The following is a 27,187-nucleotide window of genomic DNA, read 5'->3' on the forward strand; positions in this document are numbered from 1 at the left end:
GTTATAAACACCAAATGTTCCAGGTTTTTACTGACTAGTATTAGCAAAAGCAAGGAAAATACATGATACTTTTGATATATTTTCTGTTTCTGTTGGTGACACCAGTTCCAGATACTAAACTAACAATTTTATGTTAGTGACACCAGTTCCAGATACTGCACTAACAATTTTCTGTTGGTGACATTAGTTACAGATGCTAACGGTTTATGGCTAACGTTTACTACTTGGCTGCCATCAACATAGCTAGTTTTGTAATACATCATCATAACAATCTGATATTTGTTGATTTTATAGCTAATGTCTACTACTTGGCTTCCATCAATGTAGCTAGGTGTGTAATACAACATTATAACAATCTTATATCTGTTCAGTTTACAGCTAATGTCTACAAGTTGGCTGGCATCAAGATAGCTAGGTCTAATACATCATTATAACAATCTGATAATTGTTAAGTTTACAGCTAATGTCTAGTACTTGTCTGCCATGTACATACCTAGGTGTATAATATATCATTATAACAATCTCACATTTCTTCATTTTATGGCTGATGTCTCCTACTTGGCTTCTATCATATTAGCTAGGTGTTTACTACATGATAATAACAACCTAATATTTCTTCAGTTTATAGCTATAGTTTATGGCTAACATCCACTTAGCTAGGTGTGTAATACATCAATATAACAACCTGATATTTGTTCAGTTTATAGCTAATGTCTACTACTTGGCTGCCATGAACTTAGCTAAGTATGTAATAAATCATTATGAGAACCCTGTATTTGTTCAGTGTATAGCTAATGTCTACTACTTGGCTGCCATGAACTTAGCTAAGTGTGTAATACATCATTATGAGAACTTTTTATTTTTTCAGTTTATAGCTAATGTCTACTACTTGGCTACCATGAACTTAGCTAAGTGTGTAATACATCATTATGAGAACCCTGTACTTGTTCAGTTTATAGCTAATGTCTACTACTTGGCTGCCATGAACTTAGCTAAGTGTGTAATACATCATTATGAGAACCCTGTATTTGTTCAGTGTATAGCTAATGTCTACTACTTGGCTAGCATCAACTTTGTTAGGTGGATGCTACATTATTATAAAAATCTGATATTTGTTTAGTTTACTTATTGGCTGCCATCAACTTGGCTAGGTGTAAACTACATCATTATAAGAACCTGATATTTGTTCTTTTTATAGCTAATGTGTACTACTTGGGTGCTATGAACTTAGCTTGGTGTAAAGTAGATCATTATAAGAACCTGATATTTGTTCAGAGTATAGCTAACGTCTACTTGTTGATTGCCTTCAGCTTATAATGATGTATTACACACCTAGCTAAGAACCTGAGATATGTTTAGTGCAGACTTCTACTGCTCTCAGTTTTTGTCAGTTCTGAAAGTGAAGGTTTTTGTTAAAACAGTGTACCGTGTAATTAAATTATCGTTTAGCTACATATGTATTACTAACTGTGTTTAGTTTTTGTGTTTACTTTAATGTCGGTGTTATTAGTTTGAAGTGTGATTGATTTAGGTGACAGGAAGTAGCCTTGATCTGAGTGTTATGTGTGGAAGTCTCTTGATTTAGTTTTATAGATTGGAAGAAGATATGTTAATTTTAGTTTCTTGTCAGTATTGTCTAACAGTTATACATGATCCACGACATGAACTTTATTAATGAACCAGCCTCATTGAATATTTTTTGTATGTTTTAGGACACATTTCACGTTATCTCAAAGTTATTCTTGGTCTTAGTACACTTAGCTGTTTATCTCATGTGGTCTTTCAAGCTGTGTTACTGAGCCTTGGGGATTACGGGAAGTTTCCAGTGCAGTGTAAGTATCAAGATTCTTATAAAAAAAGGGTTTGAAACCTTATTTAAAATGGCAAGTATTTTACAAACATTATATTTATATCTGTGTGAAATGTTTGTCAGAGATTCTATATTTGGTGAACTATTGTTAGGTGTTTCATGTTTAGTTACTAAAGGAAATAAATATAACTTTTAATATAACAGGTTTTAAATCATGTACAATAGGTTTTGATTTTCAGTCTGGTTAAAGTTAGATTGCAGAAGTAATATTAACCTGTTTTATATAATTATAGTAACAATCAAGAAACTATACAAATCTGTACAGTTAGGATTCAGAAACTATATAAATATGTAGACACTATATAAGGTTGAATTTGGTTTAGGTCTGGTGACAGATTTATGAAGTTTCACTCTTTGTAACCAAGTTATTTAGTCGATATGACGAGGACAACTATCACAAGAAAGAACGCCAAACATTTACAAATTTGTACATTATACATCTTTATACACTATACATCTTTATACATTATACATCTTTATCCACTATACATCTTTATACATTATACATCTTTATACATTATACATCTTTATCCACTATACATCTTTATACATTATACATCTTTATCCACTATACATCTTCATCCACTATACATCTTTATACACTATACATCTTTATACATTATACATCTTTATAGACTATACATCTTTATAGACTATACATCTTTATCCACTATACATCTTTATACATTATACATTTTTATCCACTATACATCTTTATCCACTATACATCTTTATACATTATACATCTTTATACATTATACATCTTTATCCACTATACATCTTTATACACTATACATCTTTATACATTATACATCTTTATACATTATACATCTTTATACATTATACATCTTTATCCACTATACATCTTTATACATTATACATCTTTATAGACTATACATCTTTATCCACTATACATCTTCATCCACTATACATCTTTATACACTATACATCTTTATACATTATACATCTTTATACATTATACATTTTTATCCACTATACATCTTTATACATTATATATTTTTATACACTATACATCTTTATGCATTATGCATCTTTATACACTGTACATCTTTATGCATTATACACCTTTATACATTGTACATCTTTATGCATTATTATACACTATACATCTTTAGAGGATTTTGTTTCAGAATGTCTGTTTGGGTTTCACATTCTCACATGGAGATTTGTAGTCAGATAACTGTAGATAAATTTGTAACAATATTTTACTTAATTATAATTAGACATATTTCACTTGCTTCCAAGGAGATTTCTACTAAGATAAATGTTTATACACTTTTAAAGTAATCAGTTAGATTATAAACTATGCATCATTCTGTATCTAGTGTGGCTAAGTTTTCAGTGAAGGAAAACATATGAAAGTAATATTAATAGTTTGATGTTGTGTATAATTTATATGTGATTGTTGTAATGGAAGAATTTAATACCCTTCAGAATTCATTTCAGTCTTAATAATTTTCTGTATTTCAGGCACGAGGGATGGAAGACTGCTTGCTTTGATTGGACTTCATGGATTTGATGGCATCCAGCCATTGGATGCATTGCGTCTCATGGGACTCGATTTTGTTGTTCTTCTGACTACAGTGGGAGTTCTTGTTACATCTGAGAAGTTTTCTGAGGTTATTTTATCTCAAGAAAAAGAACACAGTGAGAAACATAAATTGTTTTTCAGAAAAAAGAAAAGGTTTCCATCAGAGTTTCTTGCTGTTGTCAGAGAACTTGTTTTCTTGGTGCTCTTAGCAGGTGCTGGGATCCTACATCCATCATTGATTTCATCAAGTTACTTTCTGTTATTCCTATCAATTGCTACCTGGTTGGCCTGTAACCAGAAGTTAGGCCACACCTTCATTTTAGTTAGAACAGTCTTGGCCATTTACTGTGCTAGTAATATTATTGTTTTATACCTATATCAACTAGACTATGCCCAGAAGCTCATTCATCCCAAGAGCAAGGGAGCAAGGTTTGTTAAAAAATAAAACAGTGAGTAAGTATTTTATTAAAGTTTTAACTTGGAAGTTATTTAGAGTAAAACAAATATTTGTGTGTGTATATATGAAAAAATGTAAGTGAAATGTTTATGAAAGAAATGTTTAAAATATGTTGTGATTTGAGACATATTCTGACAGTTCCTGTAAAGATGAGGGATTGGTTGTGAATCTCATATGTAGAATAAATGTTGTATTAATTCATCGCAAGTGAAGTAAGAAGAAAGTGTTCATTTCAGCAAAGTCTATGGTTACTGCATTTTAGATAGTGGTAGGCCTAGTGAAATAATGTTATGTATACAGAAATGAAGAAAGTTAAACTGTTTAAGTGAAGTGAGTATGATAAAGAAATTCTGAAGTTTGCCAAGCAAAATACATGACACAAAGATGGCACATCTTCACTCTGTCAATAGGGAGAAACACTGTGACACAAAGACAGGATTTTCACACAGTACATCTTGACTCTGTCAGCAGGAAGAAACAGTGTGACACAAAGACAGGATTTTCACAAAGTACATCTTGACTCTGTCACCAGAAAGAAACAGTGTGACACAAAGACAGGATTTTCACACAGTACATCTTGATTCTGTCAGCAGGAAGAAACACTGTGACACAAAGACAGGTTTCTCATACAGTACATCTTGACTCTGTCACCAGAAAGAAACAGTGTGACACAAAGACAGGATTTTCACACAGTACATCTTGACTCTGTCAGCAGGAAGAAACACTGTGACACAAAGACAGGTTTCTCATACAGTACATCTTGACTCTGTCAGCAGGAAGAAACACTGTGACACAAAGACAGGATTTTCACACAGTACATCTTGACTCTGTCACCAGAAAGAAACACTGTGACACAAAGACAGGATTTTCACACAGTACATCTTGACTCTGTCAGCAGGAAGAAACACTGTGACACAAAGACAGGTTTCTCATACAGTACATCTTGACTCTTTCATCAAGAAGAAACACTGTGACACAAAGACAGGATTTTCACACAGTACATCTTGACTCTGCCAGCAGGAAGAAACAGTGTGACACAAAGACAGGATTTTCACACAGTACATCTTGACTCTGTCAGCAGGAAGAAACAGTGTGACACAAAGACAGGATTTTCACACAGTACATCTTGACTCTGTCACCAGAAAGAAACAGTGTGACACAAAGACAGGTTTCTCATACAGTACATCTTGACTCTGTCACCAGAAAGAAACAGTGTGACACAAATACAGGATTTTCACACAGTACATCTTGACTCTGCCAGCAGGAAGAAACACTGTGACACAAAGACAGGTTTCTCATACAGTACATCTTGACTCTTTCATCAAAAAGAAACACTGTGACACAAAGACAGGATTTTCACACAGTACATCTTGACTCTGCCAGCAGGAAGAAACACTGTGACACAAAGACAGGATTTTCACACAGTACATCTTGACTCTGTCAGCAGGAAGAAACACTGTGACACAAAGACAGGATTTTCACACAGTACATCTTGACTCTGCCAGCAGGAAGAAACAGTGTGACACAAAGACAGGATTTTTATACAGTACATCTTCACTCTGTCAGCAGGGAGAAATACAGTGACATGAAGACAAGACTTGGACACACTAAGTTTTGGTTCTCTTAGCAGCAGAATCAATGAAAAAACACAATAACACAAGACTGGACTCCCACAGTAAGCCTTGTTTCTCTCCACAAGGAAAAATATAGTGATAGAAAAACAGGACTTTTACAGCAAGCTTTGGCTCTCTCAGTATGAATAAATATAGTGGTACAAATATAGGACTTCACTACAATGCTCTCCTGATAAACTAGGTCAGGTAATACATGCAATCTAACTACCCATAAAATGAAATCCTTTACTAGTAAAATTAGAGACGAGTAACATGTGAGGTTGGATTATTTCAGTCAGATTTAACTTAGTCTGAATCAGAACCTAGAATAAAATGTACTTTAGAACAGTAAGGTATGTTATAATTGTATTTTACTTATTTGTTGTTGAATTTGGCATAAAGCTTCTTGAGGACTCTCTGTACTATCTGTTCCAAGTTTTGTACCTCAGGTGGCTTGACAAGTCTGTGGGTTTTTCATTCCAAAAATTGGGTTTAAACTTACACAGTGAGCAGACCACAGATATTCTATTGCATACTTTGGGCTTGACAACAAAAAAAACAGTTGCTATTGTTTAAGTGTGCTTTGGACTTGATGAAAAACTCAGTGATGTTGAGAAACCCACTTGTTGAGAAATTTATATGCAAAAACGGCTCGTTTGGGTTGAGAAAATATTTTACTCAACATTTTTATGTTGTTCGCTCTTCTATGTAAAATATTTTCTCAACCCAAATGAGCCGTTTTTGCATATAAATTAATGACAAACTATTCCTCATTTTTAAGTGTACTTTGTGCTTAACAACAAACACCAACTCTTGGGTTATTTTCATTAGGCCTAATAGGATGTTTGTCTTGAGCAATGGAACCTCAGGTACAGTCTAGCACACTAACCACTGGGTTGTTCTCAGTTTATGTGTACTACAGGTCCTTGTCTTGTAAAAACATGCTTGTTTGTGTATGGAATAAAAGAGGTAAAAAGTTACTTACACAAGGTAAAGAGAAATTAAGTTGTGATTAGAAGACTGATATTGATATGGAAAACATAGAAGATTACTATTGATATTGCTTAGAAATGAGTAGCAAATAAGGAAGAGAGACAGCTGCTTGTTGTGTTTTGTAATAACTGACGTCTGTCATCACCAAGTGATAAAGTTGTTGGATCGTGAGTTCAAATATTTTTCATTGAAACTTTTCATCCTTTTAACTGTGGTGAATTATAAAGTGACAGTCAGTATCAATGTTCGCTGGCTTAACAGTTGTTGGTAGGCCTTGTTCGGTAGTTACCTTATATTTAGTTTTATCTCTACAGATGGCTCACACTGAGAATTTGTAGTATATTTGTACAACTTCAATAAACAAGCAAACCAGCAAGTTAAAGTGTGTAAGTTGCTTATTATTGATATTAAAAATAAAACCATTTTATAACAATCCTTGTTATTATATCAGGTTTTTACAGTTCTGGCTTATTTAAATGTAAACATGAGATAATGATGTTTTGTATCTCATAGATTGCTTGGCTTGTTGGGACTTGTGGATTCTTCTTGTGGTACTAGTGGTGATAGTCGAACCATAATCTTTCGACCAGAACACTGGACTGTATATATACAGCCACTTGTGTTGCTTGGACTATACTGGCTGCTCTGTTTCTTAATTCGCTATAAACTCCATGCAGATGTGGGTATATTTTCTGTTTATGTACATGTAGTACAAGTTCAAACCTGAGTAATGTTTTCATAGGCAGATCGTGATGTATGTATTTAAAGCATAAAACTCCATGCTGGTTGATAATAATGTTAGTTACTTGGTTATTAATAACATAAAAACTCTAAACAAATACGTTGTCAATACATAAGATTATCCTACTAATTACGACTTGATGAGTGATTTCATCTTATTGTTTGGGCCCTGTCCTTTACACTGAGTGTTGTAATAGGCTTAAATATGAACATTACTAAATTTAACATAATGTATAGAGCTCACAATATATAAAACAAATCAGTAATCTGAAGGGAATATTTTCAATATCACATGAGAACTGAACTGAAGTTTAGCCTAATTCGTATGTATTTTTGTCTTTAAATAACTGATTTGTTGTATAGTGTTTTTTCAGTGGTTTGTTTTTGTGAACTACCATTTTGGTTTGCTTGCATTTTCTTTTTGAGTTCATTTTTGAATCATTTGTGTATTAGTATCAATGCATGTACAGGTTGTTTCTTTCTCAAAAAATGTCTGTTAAAATTTTTTGTTGGAATGCATCTCAAGACTAAAATATTTATGTATTTACATATATGTAAAGAAGTTTAACAATAGTGATCTTAATTACTTAAGTATAATTAATTATTGTTACTCATCATCTCTTGTATATTCTGTACAAAGAAATATTCATCTTAATAATACATTTTGATAAAGATTTTTGACAAAATATTGATTTAAATATATCCCTGGATTTTATTAATCTTGTGTGGCACTTTGTTTAGTTTTGAAAGTTCTTTTTTTTGAATCTGAACTCTGGAAATAATAACAGAGCTGAGTTTATAGAACACTTGCCTGGTGTTCTTAGCTCTGTTAACAGACCACTTGCCTGGTGTCTTTAGTTTAATTAATAGAGCACATGTCTTGCATGCTACAAATCTCAGATTCAAATCCAAACACAAAATTAATAAAAGGGAAGCTTTAATTACTGCAGTAGTATTAAATGTCAAGCTTATTCTGAGAAGTACAATTTCTCACAGAATTTACCAGCAAAACATTTATAATATATTAATTAGTGAAATTGCTCTTCTCAGTAAGACTTCTCACAGAATTTACCAGTAAAATATTTATAATATATTAATTAGTGAAATTGCTCTTCTCAGTAAGACTTCTCATAGAATTTACCAGTAAAATATTTATAATATATTAATTAGTAAAATTGCTCTTCTCAGTAAGACTTCTCATAGAATTTACCAGTAAAACATTTATAATATGTTAATTAGTAAAATTGCTCTTCTCAGTAAGACTTCTCATAGAATTTACCAGTAAAATATTTATAATATATTAATTAGTGAAATTGCTCTTCTCAGTAAGACTTCTCATAGAATTTACCAGCAAAACATTTATAATATATTAATTAGTAAAATTGCTCTTCTCAGTAAGACTTCTCATAGAATTTACCAGTAAAATATTTATAATATGTTAATTAGTAAAATTGCTCTTCTCAGTAAGACTTCTCATAGAATTTACCAGTAAAATATTTATAATATGTTAATTAGTAAAATTGCTCTTCTCAGTAAGACTTCTCATAGAATTTACCAGTAAAATATTTATAATATGTTAATTAGTGAAATTGCTCTTCTCAGTAAGACTTCTCATAGAATTTACCAGTAAAATATTTATAATATGTTAATTAGTAAAATTGCTCTTCTCAGTAAGACTTCTCATAGAATTTACCAGTAAAATATTTATAATATGTTAATTAGTGAAATTGCTCTTCTCAGTAAGACTTCTCATAGAATTTACCAGCAAAACATTTATAATATATTAATTAGTGAAATTGCTCTTCTCAGTAAGACTTCTCATAGAATTTACCAGTAAAATATTTATAATATGTTAATTAGTGAAATTGCTCTTCTCAGTAAGACTTCTCATAGAATTTACCAGTAAAATATTTATAATATATTAATTAGTGAAATTGCTCTTCTCAGTAAGACTTCTCATAGAATTTACCAGTAAAATATTTATAATATATTAATTAGTAAAATCATTATATTTTAAAAATCTCTTAAATTATGGCTCATAGTTTAAGATACACATAAGGCTGTGTTAACATCATATAAAGTTCCACCATATCATGTTTAGTTTCAATAAATGATACACTGTGAGGTTACTTACTGTGTCTTACTGTATCCACTAAAAGTAAATGGTTAAATCACAGTGTCAGTTTTAAAAATCTACAAGAATTTTACTTGAACTTTATTGTTTTATATGAAATGTTATATTGGATGTAGATAAAACATTATAACAAACAACATATGATAAACCTGGTATTAGTTTTACTAGATGTAGATCAAAGATTATGAAAAATAAAATATGATAAACCTTTTATTAATCTTATTAGATGTAGGTCAAATGTTATGACAAACAACATATGATAAATCTGTTATAAGTTTTAATAGATGTATATTGAAGGTTGTGAAAACAAAATATGATAAACCTGGTATTAATTTTATTAGATGTAAGTCAAAGGTTATGACAAACAACATATGATAAACCTGTTATTAATTTTATTAGATGTAGATCAAAGGTTATGATGAACAAAATATGATTATCCTGTTTTTTAGTTTTCATAAGTGATTTGTAGTGCACTTACTGAATTCTGCTCCTAGTGGCAGGTTAAAGCATTAAAGATTTCAGTACCTCAGCTTGTTGACTTCTTCAGGTGAAAGAAGAGCTTGAAGGCAGTGCAGAGCATGCCGTAGCCAAAGGTGACACAAAACAAAGCTCTCCTCAATCCCCTTCTGGCATGTTAAGATGTAGACCTCGCAATGTGCAAGAAGGCTTTCAAGTCGTATGTACTGCACAACCCTAACTATTGCTCTCTCTAGCTGCAGCTTTGTCTGAGTTTAATTGGCATTGATTAGAAAAATGGAATATATTATTATGATGAATGTTTGTCTTAAACATATTTGTTATTATCAGGCTTTAAATGTTTTATTTTGTTTTGGCTTTGTCTTAAGAACTACTATATTTTATAAAGTTTTTGTTATTGATGCTTTTGTGAGAAACTTTTTGTTTGTTATTAATTGGAACTTTTGAAACACAACCTTTTTAACATCCATAAAGTGTAACTAATCTTTTGAAATAAAACGTTATTATTTTCCACCTGAAAAGTTTAATGTTTTGAAATCCAAAATTTAATATCCATAAAGTGAAACACTTTGCTACACAACCTTACTTTTGCACACTAGTCATGCATAATCAAACATTTGAACACAGTATTACTTTTCAAAACCTGAAAGGTATTATTTTTTATTCTAAGAAATTGAGGTAAACCTTTCAAAACTACTTATATTATTTTAACACTCCTACGAAAAGACGTTTCTAGCCCTGATTTCTCCAAGCCCGTTTCCCTGGCTGTGGTTTCGCTAGATAGTAGATAGGGACAATGGGAATCTCGTTAATCCATTCATTAATGGATTTAAATGGCAATTTCATTTAAATACAAAATTATTAGCCTAATATTAATAGCCTTTCAAGTTGCACTGGGGCCTATTAGGCCCCACTTTTCGTAGGAGTGTTAAATGAAATGAAAGCCCTTATTCTTGAACCAGTTAGAATATGTCTGTTTTATACCTATTGAAAAGAGCTTAGTATTACCTTATTAGCATCATTAATACTTTATTTGTGTTGTTAAAACTAGCAATGTTGTTATCATTAACACATTCCTATCACTATAGCTAAAATCTTTTTCACTGTAACCTAACATTCCTGTTATTATAGCTGTAATAATAATTCTCCTGATTACTGTATAACTAGTCTTACATTGTACTTGAAGTTCCTAATATTGTTTGTTTATCATACACTAATCTTATCATTGTACTTGAAATGACTAGTATTGTTTGTTTATCCTACACTTGTCATATTATTGTACTTGAAGTTACTAATATTGTCTGTTTGTCATACACTGCTCTTATCATTATACTTGAAGTTACTAGTCTTGTCTCTTTATCATATAGTAGTCATATCATTGAACATAAAGTTACTAATATTGTCTGTTTATCATACATTACTCTTATATTTATACTTGAAGTTACTAGTATTGTTTGTTCATTTTACACTTGTCATATTATTGTACATAAAGTTACTAATATTGTCTGTTTATCATACATTACTCTTATCATTATACTTGAAGTTACTAGTATTGTTTGTTTATCCTACACTTGTTATGTTATTGTACATAAAGTTACTAATATTGTCTGTTTGTCATACATTACTCTTATATTTATACTTGAAGTTACTAGTATTGTTTGTTCATTTTACACTTGTCATATTATTGTACTTGAAGTTACTAATATTGTCTGTTTATCATACACTACTCTTATCATTATACTTGAAGTTACTAGTATTGTTTGTTTATCCTACACTTGTCATATTATTGTACTTGAAGTTACTAATATTGTCTGTTTATCATACACTACTCTTATCATTATACTTGAAGTTACTAGTATTGTCTCTTTATCATATAGTAGTCATATCATTGTACATAAAGTTACTAATATTGTCTGTTTATCATACACTACTCTTATCATTATACTTGAAGTTACTAGTATTGTTTGTTTATCCTACACTTGTCATATTATTGTACTTGAAGTTACTAGTATTGTCTCTTTATCATATAGTAGTCATATCATTGTACATAAAGTTACTAATATTGTCTGTTTATCATACACTACTCTTATCATTATACTTGAAGTTACTAGTATTGTTTGTTTATCCTACACTTGTCATATTATTGTACTTGAAGTTACTAATATTGTCTGTTTATCATACACTACTCTTATCATTATACTTGAAGTTACTAGTATTGTTTGTTTATCCTACACTTGTTATGTTATTGTACATAAAGTTACTAATATTGTCTGTTTGTCATACATTACTCTTATCATTATACTTGAAGTTACTAGTATTGTTTGTTTATCCTACACTTGTTATGTTATTGTACATAAAGTTACTAATATTGTCTGTTTGTCATACATTACTCTTATCATTATACTTGAAGTTACTAGTATTGTTTGTTTATCCTACAGTTGTCATATTATTGTACATAAAGTTACTAATATTGTCTGTTTATCATACACTACTCTTATCATTCTACTTGAAGTTACTAGTATTGTTTGTTTATCCTACACTTGTTATGTTATTGTACATAAAGTTACTAATATTGTCTGTTTGTCATACATTACTCTTATCATTATACTTGAAGTTACTAGTATTGTTTGTTTATCCTACACTTGTCATATTATTGTACATAAAGTTAATAATATTGTCTGTTTATCACACACTACTCTTATCATTCTACTTGAAGTTACTAGTATTGTTTGTTTATCCTACACTTGTCATATTATTGTACATAAAGTTAATAATATTGTCTGTTTATCACACAGTAGTTTTATCATTATCTGTAAAAAGACAATATTAGAAACTTCAAGTACAAAGCTATCAGTACTGTTTATTTTTTTAATATAACTATAGTTTTAGTGTTATAGATAAAAGTATTAATGTTGTTTATTTTTTTAATATAACTATAGTTTTAGTGTTATAGATAAAAGTATTAATGTTGTTTATTTTTTTAATATAACTATAGTTTTAGTGTTATAGATAAAAGTATTAATCTTGTTTGTTTGTGTAATATAACTATAGATTTAGCATTATAGATAAAATATTTAGTGTTGTGTGTTTGGGTAATGTAACACTAGTCTGAGTGTTAAGGATAAAGTTATCAGTGCTATTTGTTTGTTTAATATAAAACTAGTCTCAGTTTTTACAGATAAATTGATTAGCACTGTTTTTTTGTGTAATATAACCATAGTATCAATGTTGAAGGTATAACTGATTTCTGATTGTGCAATATAACACTATTCTCAGTGTTACCAATGAAGCTGTAAGTGTTACTATCATGAGTCTCAGTGTAAGATGTAAATCTGTCAGTTTATTTTGTGTAATGTAACACCAGTGTCTATGTTACTGTTAAAACTGTCAATCCTGTTTTTTTTTTTATGTAATATGATACTAGTCTCAATGTTACAGATGAAGCTATGAGTTCTGTATTTTTATGTGTAATATATCACCAGTCTGAATGTTAGAGACAAAGCTATCAGTAGTGTTTGTTTATGTAATATAATTAGCTTCAGTGTTATAGGTAAAGTTATCAGTGCTGTTTGCTTGTGTATTATAACTAGTTTCAGTGTTATAGATAAAGCTATCATTGCTGTTTTTTAGTGTAATATAACACTAGTCTTAATGTTAGAGATAAAGCTATTATTGTTACTAACATCAGTTTTAGTGCTACAGATAAAACTGAGTCCTTTTTGTGTGTATAATATAACTCTAATTTCAGTGCTATAGATAAAACCTAGTTATTGTACTATCATTACAGTTAAACCTAATTATAATCCATGATGACGAGAAAACCCACTTGTAGAGAAAAATATATATGTAAAAACGGTTGGTATGGGTTGAGAAATTTTTTTTTGTGAACCTGAGGATGACCGAAGAAGGTCGAAACGTTGTTTGTTCCTCTACATAAAAAAAAAAATGTCTCAACCCATACCAGCCATTTTTACATATATAAACCTAATTCTCTTATGTAACCTTTTCACTGTAGCTAATAACAATGATGAAATACTCTCTTTTGTTGTCTCCACATTATACTAGATTACTTACAACGTTTGTCTCATCAATATTGAAAAACTAAAAGCTCCTATATTCTGTTTGAAATATTATTATTATAGTTATAACTATGTTTTTTATCCATGTTTTGTATAGCATTGTGGTTATATTGTGTTTACATGTTATGCATTGTGTTATTATCATAGTTATCACCATGGTTTTGCCAATATTATGTACAATATTGTCATTATAGCTATAATTATAATGTTCTTATATGCTATGTATTGTGTTATTACAGTTATCACATTGCATTTGTCGATGCTTTGCATATTATTGTCACTATACATATATTACCTTTACATGTAATAATTAGTATTGCATACATACATATATATATATATATCTTTTTTCTAAATTTTTTATTGGTGTGATAACAGTTACAATTTTCTACTTACCAGTATACTAAAGGATTAGTCCAATCTCTAAGCTATATATTGATGGATGTCTTGTACTTATTAGCTTACTAAAGGACTAATCCAATGTATAAGCTAGATCTTGACAGGGGTCTTGTACTTACCAGGTTACTAAAGGACTAATCCAATCTCTAAGCTAGTTTCTTGATAGGTGTCTTGCTTTTACCAGGTTACTAAATGGCTAATTCAATCTCTAAGCTATATGTTGACAGGTGTCTTGTACTTACAAGGTTACTAAATGACTAATCCAATCTATAAGCCAGATGTTGACAGGTGTCTTGTATTTACTAGGTTACTAAATGGCTAATCCAATCTGTAAGCTAGATGTTGACAGGTGTCTTGTACTTATCAGCATACTAAAGGATTGATCCAATCTCTAACATAGATATTTACAGGTGTCTCCCACTTACTAGGTTATTAAAGGACAAATTCAGTTTCAAAGCTAGATGTTGACTGGTGTCTTGTACTTACAAGGTCACTGAAGGACTAATCCAGTCTCTAAGCTAGATGTTGACAGGTGTCTGGTACTGACCAGTATACTAAAGGACTAATTCAATGTCTAAGCTAAATATTGACAGGTGTCTCTACTTACCAGTATACTAAAGGACTGATCCAATTCCTGAGATAGATGTTGACAGATGTCTTGCACTTACCAGTTTATTAAAGGACTAATCCAATCCCTAAGCTAGATGTTGACATGTATCTTCTGCTTACCAGTTTACTAAAGGACTAATCCAATCCCTAAGGTAGATGTTGAGAGGTCTCTTGTACTTATCAATGTACTGAAGGACTAATCCAATCTCTAAGCTAGTTTATTTACAGGTGTTTTATTCTTACCATGTTACTGAAAGACGAATCCAATACCCAAGGTATATATTGACAGGTGTCTTGTAGTTACCAGGTTACTAAAGGACTAATCCAATGTCTAAGCTGAATATTGACAGGTGTTTTCTACTTACCAGTATACTGAAGGATTGATCCAATCTATGAGATAAATGTTGAGAAGTTTCTTGCACTTATTGGGTTATTAAAGGACTGAACCAATCTCTAAGCGAGATGTTGACAGGTGTTTTGTTGTTACCAGGGTGTGAAAGAACGTATCCAATCTCAAACACAGTTGTTTACAGGTGTTTTTTTTTTTTTTTACCGGGTTATGAATGGACTAATCCAATGTCTGAGCTAAATGTTATAGGAGTCTTGTTCCTACCAGTATTCTAAAGAACCAAACCAATATCTAAACTAGATGTTGACAGGTGTCTGGTAATTACTAGTATACTAAAGGACTGATGCAATCTCTAAGCTAGATGCTGATATTATGTAAAGTACTGATCCAATCTGTAAGATAGATGTTGACAGGTGTCTTGCACTTATTAGTTTATTAAAGGACTAATTCAATTTTTTAAGTTGAATGTTGACAGTTGTCTTGTACTTACTTACCAGGATGATAAAGGACTAAACCAATCTCTAAGGTATATCTTGACAGGTGTCTTGTATTTACCAGTATAATAATGGATTGATCCAATTTCTAAACTAGATGTTGATAGGTATCTTGTATCTACCAGTATACTGATCCAAACTTTAAGGTAGATGTTGAGAGGTGTCTTGTACTTACCAGGTTACTAAAGGACAAATCCAGACTTCAAGCTAAATGTTGACAGGTGTCTTGTACTTTCTGGATTTTTAAAGAACTAATTCAGGTTTTAAGCTATATGTTGATAGGTGTCATGTACATACTAGTATACTAAAGAACCAATCTAATCTCTAAGGTGGATGTTGACAACTGTCTTGTACTCACTAGATTACTAAAGGACTAATCCAGTCTCTAAGTTAGATGTTGAGAGGTGTCTTGTACTTAATAGTATACTAAAGAACCAATCCAATCTCTAAGCTAAATGTTTACAGGATTGTTGTACTTACCAGTATACTAAATGATTAATCCTATGTCTAAGCTAGTTTTTTGACAAATATTTGGTTTTTTTGGAAGGTTACTAAAACACTTATCCAATCTCTAAACTAGATGTTGAGAGATGTCTTGTAATTACCAGGTTACTAAAGGTCTAATCCAATCTTGAAGGTACATGTTAATAGGTGTGTTGTAATTACCAGTATACTAAAGGACTGATCTAAGATAGTTGTTGAGAGGTGTCTTGTACTTACAAGGTTATGAAAGGACTAATCCTGTCTCTAATTTAGATTTTGACTGGTGCCTTGTTCTTTCTAGATTACTAGAGGACTAATCCAATCCCTAAGATATATGTTGACAAGTGTCTTGTACTTATCAGGATTCTAAAGGACTAATCCAATCTCTAAGCTAGATGTTAACTCGTGTCTTGCATTTACTAGGTTACTAAAGTACTAATCCATTCTCTCATGTATATTTTGAAAGGTGTCTTGTACTTACAAGTATAGTAAAGAACTAATACAATCTCTAAGCTAGTTTGTTGACACATGTTTTTCTTACCAGGTTATGAAAGGACTAATCCAGTCTCTTATCTAGATGTTGACATGTGTGTTGTACTTAATAGGTTATAAAAGGACTAATCCTATTTCGAAGCTAAATGTTAACAGGTGTCTTGTACCTACCAGTATACTCCAATCTAATCTTGAAGGCAGATGTCGACAGGTATCTGGTACTGACCAGGTTACTATAGTATATGTTGGCTGGTGTCTTGTACTTACTATGTTACTAAATATCTAATCCAATCTCTAAGGTATAAGTTTACAGGCGTCTTGTACTTACCAGGTTTATAAATGACTAATCCAATTTCTAAGCTAGATGTTGACAAGTGTCTTGTATGTAAGAGGTTACTAAAGGACTAATCCAGTCTCTAAGGTAGATGTTGACAGGTGTCTTGTAGGTATTAGGATACAAAAGGACTAATCCAATCTCTAACATAGTTTTTTGACAGGTATGTGTTACTTATGGTGTTAATAAAAGATTAGTGTAATCTCAAAACTGGTTTTATAAATTTCATCCTATTTTGGTAGCTTCTAGAAGATGATAATGGAACATATCCAGAAGATCCATCGCAGTCAAAAGACATCTTTGCTATGGACATGAATGGAAGTGTTATTCTTTCCACTGATGGAAATACCTTTGATGGTGATTCAGATGATGAAGTGTCGTCAATTGATATCACAAAATCATTGTATTTTTCATTATTCACGTGTCTGTTTAGATTGGTGAAGAAAGGAAGCTACATTGGAACCCTTATTATAATGATGGTAAATAACATTTATACTGATCACACAGGTGGAGGGAAATCTGTAAGATTAAAACATTTGATCTAGTGAAAAGTGAACTTGGACCTACCCTTATTATAAAGATGGTGAATAATACGTATACTGATCATTAGGTTGAGAGAATTGTGTAAAATGAAAAGTTTTCAATTGTGAACTTAGACATACCCTTATTCTAATGATGGTAAATAACATTTATACTGATCACATGGGTGAAGAGAAATGGGTAAAATTAAAACAGAAACATTTGTTTTATTGAATAGTGAACTTGGACATACCCTTATTATAGCGATAGTAAATAACATTTATACTGATCACATGGGTGGAGAGAAATGTGTAAAATTAAAACATTTGAATTTTGAACTCAGACCTACCCTTAATATATATATGATGGTAAGTAACATTTATACTGATCACATAGGTGGAGAGAAATGTGTAAAATTAAAACAGAAAACATTTGATATATTGAATAGTAAACTCAGATCTACCCTTATTATAATGATGGTAAATAACTTTTATACTGATCACATGAGTGGAGAGAAACGTGTAAAATTAAAACATTTGATCTATTGAATCATGAATTTGGACTTACCTTCATTATAATGATGGTAAATAACATTTATACTGATCACATGGGTGGAGAGAAATGTTTAAGATTAAAACTTTTGAATAGTGAACTCAGAACTACCCTTATTATAATGATGGTAAATAACATTTATACTGATCATATGGGTGGAGAGAAACGTCTAAAATTAAAACAGAAAACATTTGATATATTGAATAGTAAACTCAGATCTACCCTTATTATAATGATGGTAAATAACTTTTATACTGATCACATGAGTGGAGAGAAACGTGTAAAATTAAAACATTTGATCTATTGAATCATGAATTTGGACTTACCTTCATTATAATGATGGTAAATAACATTTATACTGATCACATGGGTGGAGAGAAATGTTTAAGATTAAAACTTTTGAATAGTGAACTCAGAACTACCCTTATTATAATGATGGTAAATAACATTTATACTGATCATATGGGTGGAGAGAAACGTCTAAAATTAAAACAGAAAACATTTGATATATTGAATAGTAAACTCAGATCTACCCTTATTATAATGATGGTAAATAACTTTTATACTGATCACATGAGTGGAGAGAAACGTGTAAAGTTAAAACATTTGATCTATTGAATCGTGAACTTGGACTTACCTTCATTATAATGATGGTAAATAACATTTATAATGATCATATGGGTGACGAGAAGTGTGTAATATTAAAACATTTTAATAGTGAACTCAGATCTACCACTATTATAATGATGGTAAATAACATTTATACTGATCACATGGGTGACGAGAAGTGTGTAATATTAAAACATTTTAATAGTGAACTCAGATCTACCATTATTATAATGATGGTAAATAACATTTATAATGATCATATGGGTGACGAGAAGTGTGTAATATTAAAACATTTTAATAGTGAACTCAGATCTACCACTATTATAATGATGGTAAATAACATTTATACTGATCATATGGGTGACGAGAAGTGTGTAATATTAAAACATTTTAATAGTGAACTCAGATCTACCATTATTATAATGATGGTAAATAACATTTATACTGATCATATGGGTGACGAGAAGTGTGTAATATTAAAACATTTTAATAGTAAACTCAGATCTACCATTATTATAATGATGGTAAATAACATTTATACTGATCATATGGGTGACGAGAAGTGTGTAATATTAAAACATTTTAATAGTGAACTCAGATCTACCATTATTATAATGATGGTAAATAACATTTATAATGATCATATGGGTGACGAGAAGTGTGTAATATTAAAACATTTTAATAGTGAACTCAGATCTACCATTATTATAATGATGGTAAATAACATTTATAATGATCATATGGGTGACGAGAAGTGTGTAATATTAAAACATTTTAATAGTGAACTCAGATCTACCATTATTATAATGATGGTAAATAACATTTATAATGATCACATGGGTGACGAGAAGTGTGTAATATTAAAACATTTTAATAGTGAACTCAGATCTACCATTATTATAATGATGGTAAATAACATTTATATTGATCACATGGGTGACGAAAAGTGTGTAATATTAAAACATTTTAATAGTGAACTCAGATCTACCATTATTATAATGATGGTAAATAACATTTATAATGATCATATGGGTGACGAGAAGTGTGTAATATTAAAACATTTTAATAGTGAACTCAGATCTACCATTATTATAATGATGGTAAATAACATTTATACTGATCACATGGGTGACGAGAAGTGTGTAATATTAAAACATTTTAATAGTGAACTCAGATCTACCATTATTATAATGATGGTAAATAACATTTATACTGATCATATGGGTGACGAGAAGTGTGTAATATTAAAACATTTTAATAGTGAACTCAGATCTACCATTATTATAATGATGGTAAATAACATTTATAATGATCATATGGGTGACGAGAAGTGTGTAATATTAAAACATTTTAATAGTGAACTCAGATCTACCATTATTATAATGATGGTAAATAACATTTATACTGATCACATGGGTGACGAGAAGTGTGTAATATTAAAACATTTTAATAGTGAACTCAGATCTACCATTATTATAATGATGGTAAATAACATTTATAATGATCATATGGGTGACGAGAAGTGTGTAATATTAAAACATTTTAATAGTGAACTCAGATCTACCATTATTATAATGATGGTAAATAACATTTATAATGATCATATGGGTGACGAGAAGTGTGTAATATTAAAACATTTTAATAGTGAACTCAGATCTACCATTATTATAATGATGGTAAATAACATTTATACTGATCACATGGGTGACGAGAAGTGTGTAATATTAAAACATTTTAATAGTGAACTCAGATCTACCATTATTATAATGATGGTAAATAACATTTATACTGATCATATGGGTGACGAGAAGTGTGTAATATTAAAACATTTTAATAGTGAACTCAGATCTACCATTATTATAATGATGGTAAATAACATTTATAATGATCATATGGGTGACGAGAAGTGTGTAATATTAAAACATTTTAATAGTGAACTCAGATCTACCATTATTATAATGATGGTAAATAACATTTATACTGATCACATGGGTGACGAGAAGTGTGTAATATTAAAACATTTTAATAGTGAACTCAGATCTACCATTATTATAATGATGGTAAATAACATTTATAATGATCATATGGGTGACGAGAAGTGTGTAATATTAAAACATTTTAATAGTGAACTCAGATCTACCATTATTATAATGATGGTAAATAACATTTATAATGATCATATGGGTGACGAGAAGTGTGTAATATTAAAACATTTTAATAGTGAACTCAGACCTAAATTGTTTATAGTTGGTTTTATTATAGAGTAGAATTGGGGAACAAATGAATTAACAACTATTGATTCTTGTAGTCTAGTGTCTTTTTTGGTCCACTGCAGTAAAGTGTTAAGTCTAAGTTCATAAAATTGGGTTTTCTTACCTGTGGTTGGTTTATCACAAAAAGTTCATAAAACTATGAACGTCCAGCAGTTAAACTGGCAGAATTTACGATTGTTCAACTAGAAAATATATATTTATGTATATGCAATAGTATCTTTGCACACTTTTTTTTCTGGAGTTATTTAAGATCCTTGTGAACAGGATGTAAGTAGTTGTAAACTTGTCATAATGACCTATCTCATTGGCGTAACATGTAGGTTAATAATTTGCAGGAAATGAATTGTTGTTCTTTTGTTTTAGACTTGGAGCATCACTTATCACAGCTGGTTAACTTTTATTCTCCTCTTGTGGTCCTGTGTTGTGTGGATGTTGCCAAACTCTCGACAAGCATGTCTACGTACTTCACCATTCTTTGTGGCTTATGCTGAATCATTATTGCTCCTACAGTACATTTATGGACTCAATCTTAGAGACTGTGAGTTGCCTGACAAGATTGAAACAGTTAATCTAGAACAACTTGGACTCATGAAATACTATGAACTCTCCTATCAACCTTTGGCTGTGAAGGTTAGAGAACAAATAAAATGAAATTAGAATTTATTATTAAAATACTTAGTTTTTTACAACAATCCTCTTTCTTCATTGCTAGATGAGATAAAGACAGTTAAAGTAGAATATATTCATCTGCTGTACTCTCATCTTCAGTACCAACGTTTGTTACCGAATTGTGATCATTATTAAATGAAATAAAGACAGTTAATATAGAATAGATTGATATATACTGTACTGTCATCTTTTGTACCAAGGATTGTTACTAAAGTGTGTTCACTACTAGATGAGATAAAGACAGTTAATATAGAATACATTGATATACTGTACTGTCATCTTTTGTACCAAGGATTGTTACTAAAGTGTGTTTGCTACTAGATGAGACAAAGACAGTTAATATAGAATAGATTGATGTACTGTACTGTCATCTTTTATACCAAGGATTGTTACTAAAGTGTGTTCACTACTAGATGAGATAGAGACAGTTAATATACAATACATTGATGTACTGTACTGTCATCTTTTGTACCAAGGATTGTTACTAAAGTGTGTTCACTACTAGATGAGATAGGGACAGTTAATATACAATACATTGATGTACTGTACTGTCATCTTTTGTACCAAGGATTGTTACTAAAGTGTGTTCACTACTAGATGAGATAGAGACAGTTAATATACAATACATTGATGTACTGTACTGTCATCTTTTGTACCAAGGATTGTTACTAAAGTGTATTCACTACTAGATGAGATAAAGACAGTTAATATAGCATAGATTGATGTACTGTACTGTCATCTTCTCTACCAAGGATTGTTACTAAAGTGTGTTCACTACTAGATGAGATAAAGACAGTTAATATACAATACATTGATGTACTGTACTGTCATCTTTTGTACCAAGGATTGTTAGTAAAGTGTGTTCACTACTAGATGAGATAGAGACAGTTAATATACAATACATTGATGTACTGTACTGTCATCTTTTGTACCAAGGATTGTTACTAAAGTGTGTTCACTACTAGATGAGATAGAGACAGTTAATATACAATACATTGATGTACTGTACTGTCATCTTTTGTACCAAGGATTGTTACTAAAGTGTGTTCACTACTAGATGAGATAGAGACAGTTAATATACAATACATTGATGTACTGTACTGTCATCTTTTGTACCAAGGATTGTTACTAAAGTGTATTCACTACTAGATGAGATAGAGACAGTTAATATAGAATAGATTGATGTACTGTACTGTCATATTTTGTACCAAGAATTGTTACTAAAGTGTGTTCACTACTAGATGAGATAGAGACAGTTAATATACAATACATTGATGTACTGTACTGTCATCTTTTGTACCAAGGATTGTTACTAAAGTGTGTTCACTACTAGGTGAGATAGAGACAGTTAATATACAATACATTGATGTACTGTACTGTCATCTTTTGTACCAAGGATTGTTACTAAAGTGTGTTCACTACTAGATGAGATAGAGACAGTTAATATACAATACATTGATGTACTGTACTGTCATCTTTTGTACCAAGGATTGTTACTAAAGTGTATTCACTACTAGATGAGATAGAGACAGTTAATATAGAATAGATTGATGTACTGTACTGTCATATTTTGTACCAAGAATTGTTACTAAAGTGTGTTCACTACTAGATGAGATAGAGACAGTTAATATACAATACATTGATGTACTGTACTGTCATCTTTTGTACCAAGGATTGTTACTAAAGTGTGTTCACTACTAGGTGAGATAGAGACAGTTAATATACAATACATTGATGTACTATACTGTCATCTTTTGTACCAAGGATTGTTACTAAAGTGTGTTCACTACTAGATGAGATAAAGACAGTTAATAGATTGATGTACTGTACTGTCATCTTTTGTACCAAGGATTGTTACTAAAGTGTGTTCACTACTAGATGAGATAGAGACAGTTAATATAGAATAGATTTATGTACTGTACTGTCATCTTCTCTACCAAGGTTTGTTACCAAATTGTGATCATTATTAGATGAGATAGAAACAGTTAATATAGAATAGATTGATGTACTGTACTGTCATCTTTTGTACCAAGGATTGTTACTAAAGTGTGTTCACTACTAGATGAGATAGAGACAGTTAATATACAATACATTGATGTACTGTACTGTCATCTTTTGTACCAAGGATTGTTACTAAAGTGTGTTCACTACTAGATGAGATAGAGACAGTTAATATACAATACATTGATGTACTGTACTGTCATCTTTTGTACCAAGGATTGTTACTAAAGTGTGTTCACTACTAGATGAGATAGAGACAGTTAATATACAATACATTGATGTACTGTACTGTCATCTTTTGTACCAAGGATTGTTACTAAAGTGTGTTCACTACTAGGTGAGATAGAGACAGTTAATATACAATACATTGATGTACTGTACTGTCATCTTTTGTACCAAGGATTGTTACTAAAGTGTGTTCACTACTAGATGAGATAAAGACAGTTAATAGATTGATGTACTGTACTGTCATCTTTTGTACCAAGGATTGTTACTAAAGTGTGTTCACTACTAGATGAGATAGAGACAGTTAATATAGAATAGATTTATGTACTGTACTGTCATCTTCCCTACCAAGGTTTGTTACCAAATTGTGATCATTATTAGATGAGATAGAAACAGTTAATATAGAATAGATTGATGTACTGTACTGTCATCTTTTGTACCAAGGATTGTTACTAAAGTGTGTTCACTACTAGATGAGATAGAGACAGTTAATATACAATACATTGATGTACTGTACTGTCATCTTTTGTACCAAGGATTGTTACTAAAGTGTGTTCACTACTAGATTAGATAGAGACAGTTAATAGATTGATGTACTGTACTGTCATCTTTTGTACCAAGGATTGTTACTAAAGTGTGTTCACTACTAGATGAGATAGAGACAGTTAATATACAATACATTGATGTACTGTACTGTCATCTTTTGTACCAAGGATTGTTACTAAAGTGTATTCACTACTAGATGAGATAAAGACAGTTAATATAGCATAGATTGATGTACTGTACTGTCATCTTCTCTACCAAGGATTGTTACTAAAGTGTGTTCACTACTAGATGAGATAAAGACAGTTAATATACAATACATTGATGTACTGTACTGTCATCTTTTGTACCAAGGATTGTTAGTAAAGTGTGTTCACTACTAGATGAGATAGAGACAGTTAATATACAATACATTGATGTACTGTACTGTCATCTTTTGTACCAAGGATTGTTACTAAAGTGTATTCACTACTAGATGAGATAGAGACAGTTAATATAGAATAGATTGATGTACTGTACTGTCATATTTTGTACCAAGAATTGTTACTAAAGTGTGTTCACTACTAGATGAGATAGAGACAGTTAATATACAATACATTGATGTACTGTACTGTCATCTTTTGTACCAAGGATTGTTACTAAAGTGTGTTCACTACTAGGTGAGATAGAGACAGTTAATATACAATACATTGATGTACTGTACTGTCATCTTTTGTACCAAGGATTGTTACTAAAGTGTGTTCACTACTAGATGAGATAGAGACAGTTAATATACAATACATTGATGTACTGTACTGTCATCTTTTGTACCAAGGATTGTTACTAAAGTGTATTCACTACTAGATGAGATAGAGACAGTTAATATAGAATAGATTGATGTACTGTACTGTCATATTTTGTACCAAGAATTGTTACTAAAGTGTGTTCACTACTAGATGAGATAGAGACAGTTAATATACAATACATTGATGTACTGTACTGTCATCTTTGTACCAAGGATTGTTACTAAAGTGTGTTCACTACTAGGTGAGATAGAGACAGTTAATATACAATACATTGATGTACTGTACTGTCATCTTTTGTACCAAGGATTGTTACTAAAGTGTGTTCACTACTAGATGAGATAAAGACAGTTAATAGATTGATGTACTGTACTGTCATCTTTTGTACCAAGGATTGTTACTAAAGTGTGTTCACTACTAGATGAGATAGAGACAGTTAATATAGAATAGATTTATGTACTGTACTGTCATCTTCCCTACCAAGGTTTGTTACCAAATTGTGATCATTATTAGATGAGATAGAAACAGTTAATATAGAATAGATTGATGTACTGTACTGTCAACTTTTCTTCCAAGGTTGGTTACTAAGGTGTGATCAATACTAGATGAGATAAAGACAACATGGAATGTATTGACGTATTGTACTTTCATCTTTTCTTTCAAGGTTTTCCCAGTGTGTATTCATTAGTAGATGTGATAAAGACAGGTAATGAAGAACAGATTGATATAATTTAGTGTCATCCAATCTCTCATTGTTTGTTACCATGGTTTGATCATTACTACATGAGATAAAAGACAGTTAAAGTAGAAGCGATTGATGTACTTCTTTGATCTTTTCTACCAAGGTTTTTTACTCATGTGGGATCTTTACTAGATGACATAAAGATAGATAATGTAGAATATATTGATGTACTCTACTGTCATATTTTTTCATAGGTTTGTTACCATGGCTTGATCATTACTAGATGAGATAAAGAGAGTGAATGTAGAATGGATTGATGTACTGTAATTTCATCTTTTTTACCAAGGTTTGATTCTAAATTATGATAATTATTTGACGAGGTAAAGACAGTTAATGTTGAACAGCTGATGTACTGTACTGTCATATTTTCTACCAAGGATTTTAGTAAGGTGTGATCATTACCAGATGAACAGTTAATGTAGAATAGAATGATGTACTGTAATGTCACTTTTTCTACCAATGTTTGTTACTATGGTGTGTTCATTACTAGATGAGATAAAGACAGTTACTGTAGAATAGATTGATGTATTAGGTTGAGGAATAATTCGTGAGCATTTTTAAATAATTTCATTCAAGCATTACATGCAAGACTATACAATACTTCAATGCATGAACACATTACACCCAAAACATTTATTATGATACTTTATTTCATGTAATACCTAGGTATATAGTATGCATTGTTTTAAACGAAATTGCAAGATATTAAATGCGAAAAGCAGATGGTGTCGAAAATGCTCGATTTTGTCCACTTGACATTCCGTTTAATGAGCTGAAAATGAAAACAAAAAGTAAAGACATATGAAAATCAAACACACCATCTATTAGAGCAAAAAATTATCTACCAAATGACATGAAATATTTTGCGAAAGCGTTTCATTTATGAATATATTTTTTTAACTTGAAAAAACGCTCAAGAATTATTCCTCAACCCAATACTTTTGTGTCATCTGATCTTCCATGGTTTTTATCAAGGTGTGTTTATTACTAGATGAGATAAAGACAGTTAATATAATTGCATCCCGAGTGGTTTTTTGCTTATAACTTAAAAAGTATCACGATTAGGATAATGAAAGTAGAGTATATTATAAATATGATAATAACACACATCTACATAAATATTTATGTAAATTAAACGACAAATAAACTGTTTATAAACAAATAACCAAAAATAGGAGGAGCAGAAAGTGTTCGTA

At 30.8% G+C, this 27,187-nt stretch overlaps 1 protein-coding gene across 1 annotated transcript in view; it reads left to right on the forward strand.

Annotated features, from left to right (window-relative positions):
- LOC143235808 (piezo-type mechanosensitive ion channel component-like) overlaps nucleotides 1-27,187 on the forward strand; it is a 50,205-nt gene that overhangs the window by 17,788 nt on the left and 5,230 nt on the right. The window contains exons 4-9 of the mRNA XM_076474002.1: nucleotides 1,713-1,832; nucleotides 3,362-3,851; nucleotides 6,999-7,164; nucleotides 9,908-10,036; nucleotides 17,319-17,555; nucleotides 21,393-21,659. Of these exons, the coding sequence (XP_076330117.1) occupies nucleotides 1,713-1,832; nucleotides 3,362-3,851; nucleotides 6,999-7,164; nucleotides 9,908-10,036; nucleotides 17,319-17,555; nucleotides 21,393-21,659 (1,409 nt within the window). The remainder of the gene's footprint in view (nucleotides 1-1,712; nucleotides 1,833-3,361; nucleotides 3,852-6,998; nucleotides 7,165-9,907; nucleotides 10,037-17,318; nucleotides 17,556-21,392; nucleotides 21,660-27,187) is intronic.

Source organism: Tachypleus tridentatus, chromosome 12, assembly GCF_004210375.1.
Source record: "Tachypleus tridentatus isolate NWPU-2018 chromosome 12, ASM421037v1, whole genome shotgun sequence".
NCBI lineage: Eukaryota > Metazoa > Arthropoda > Merostomata > Xiphosura > Limulidae > Tachypleus > Tachypleus tridentatus.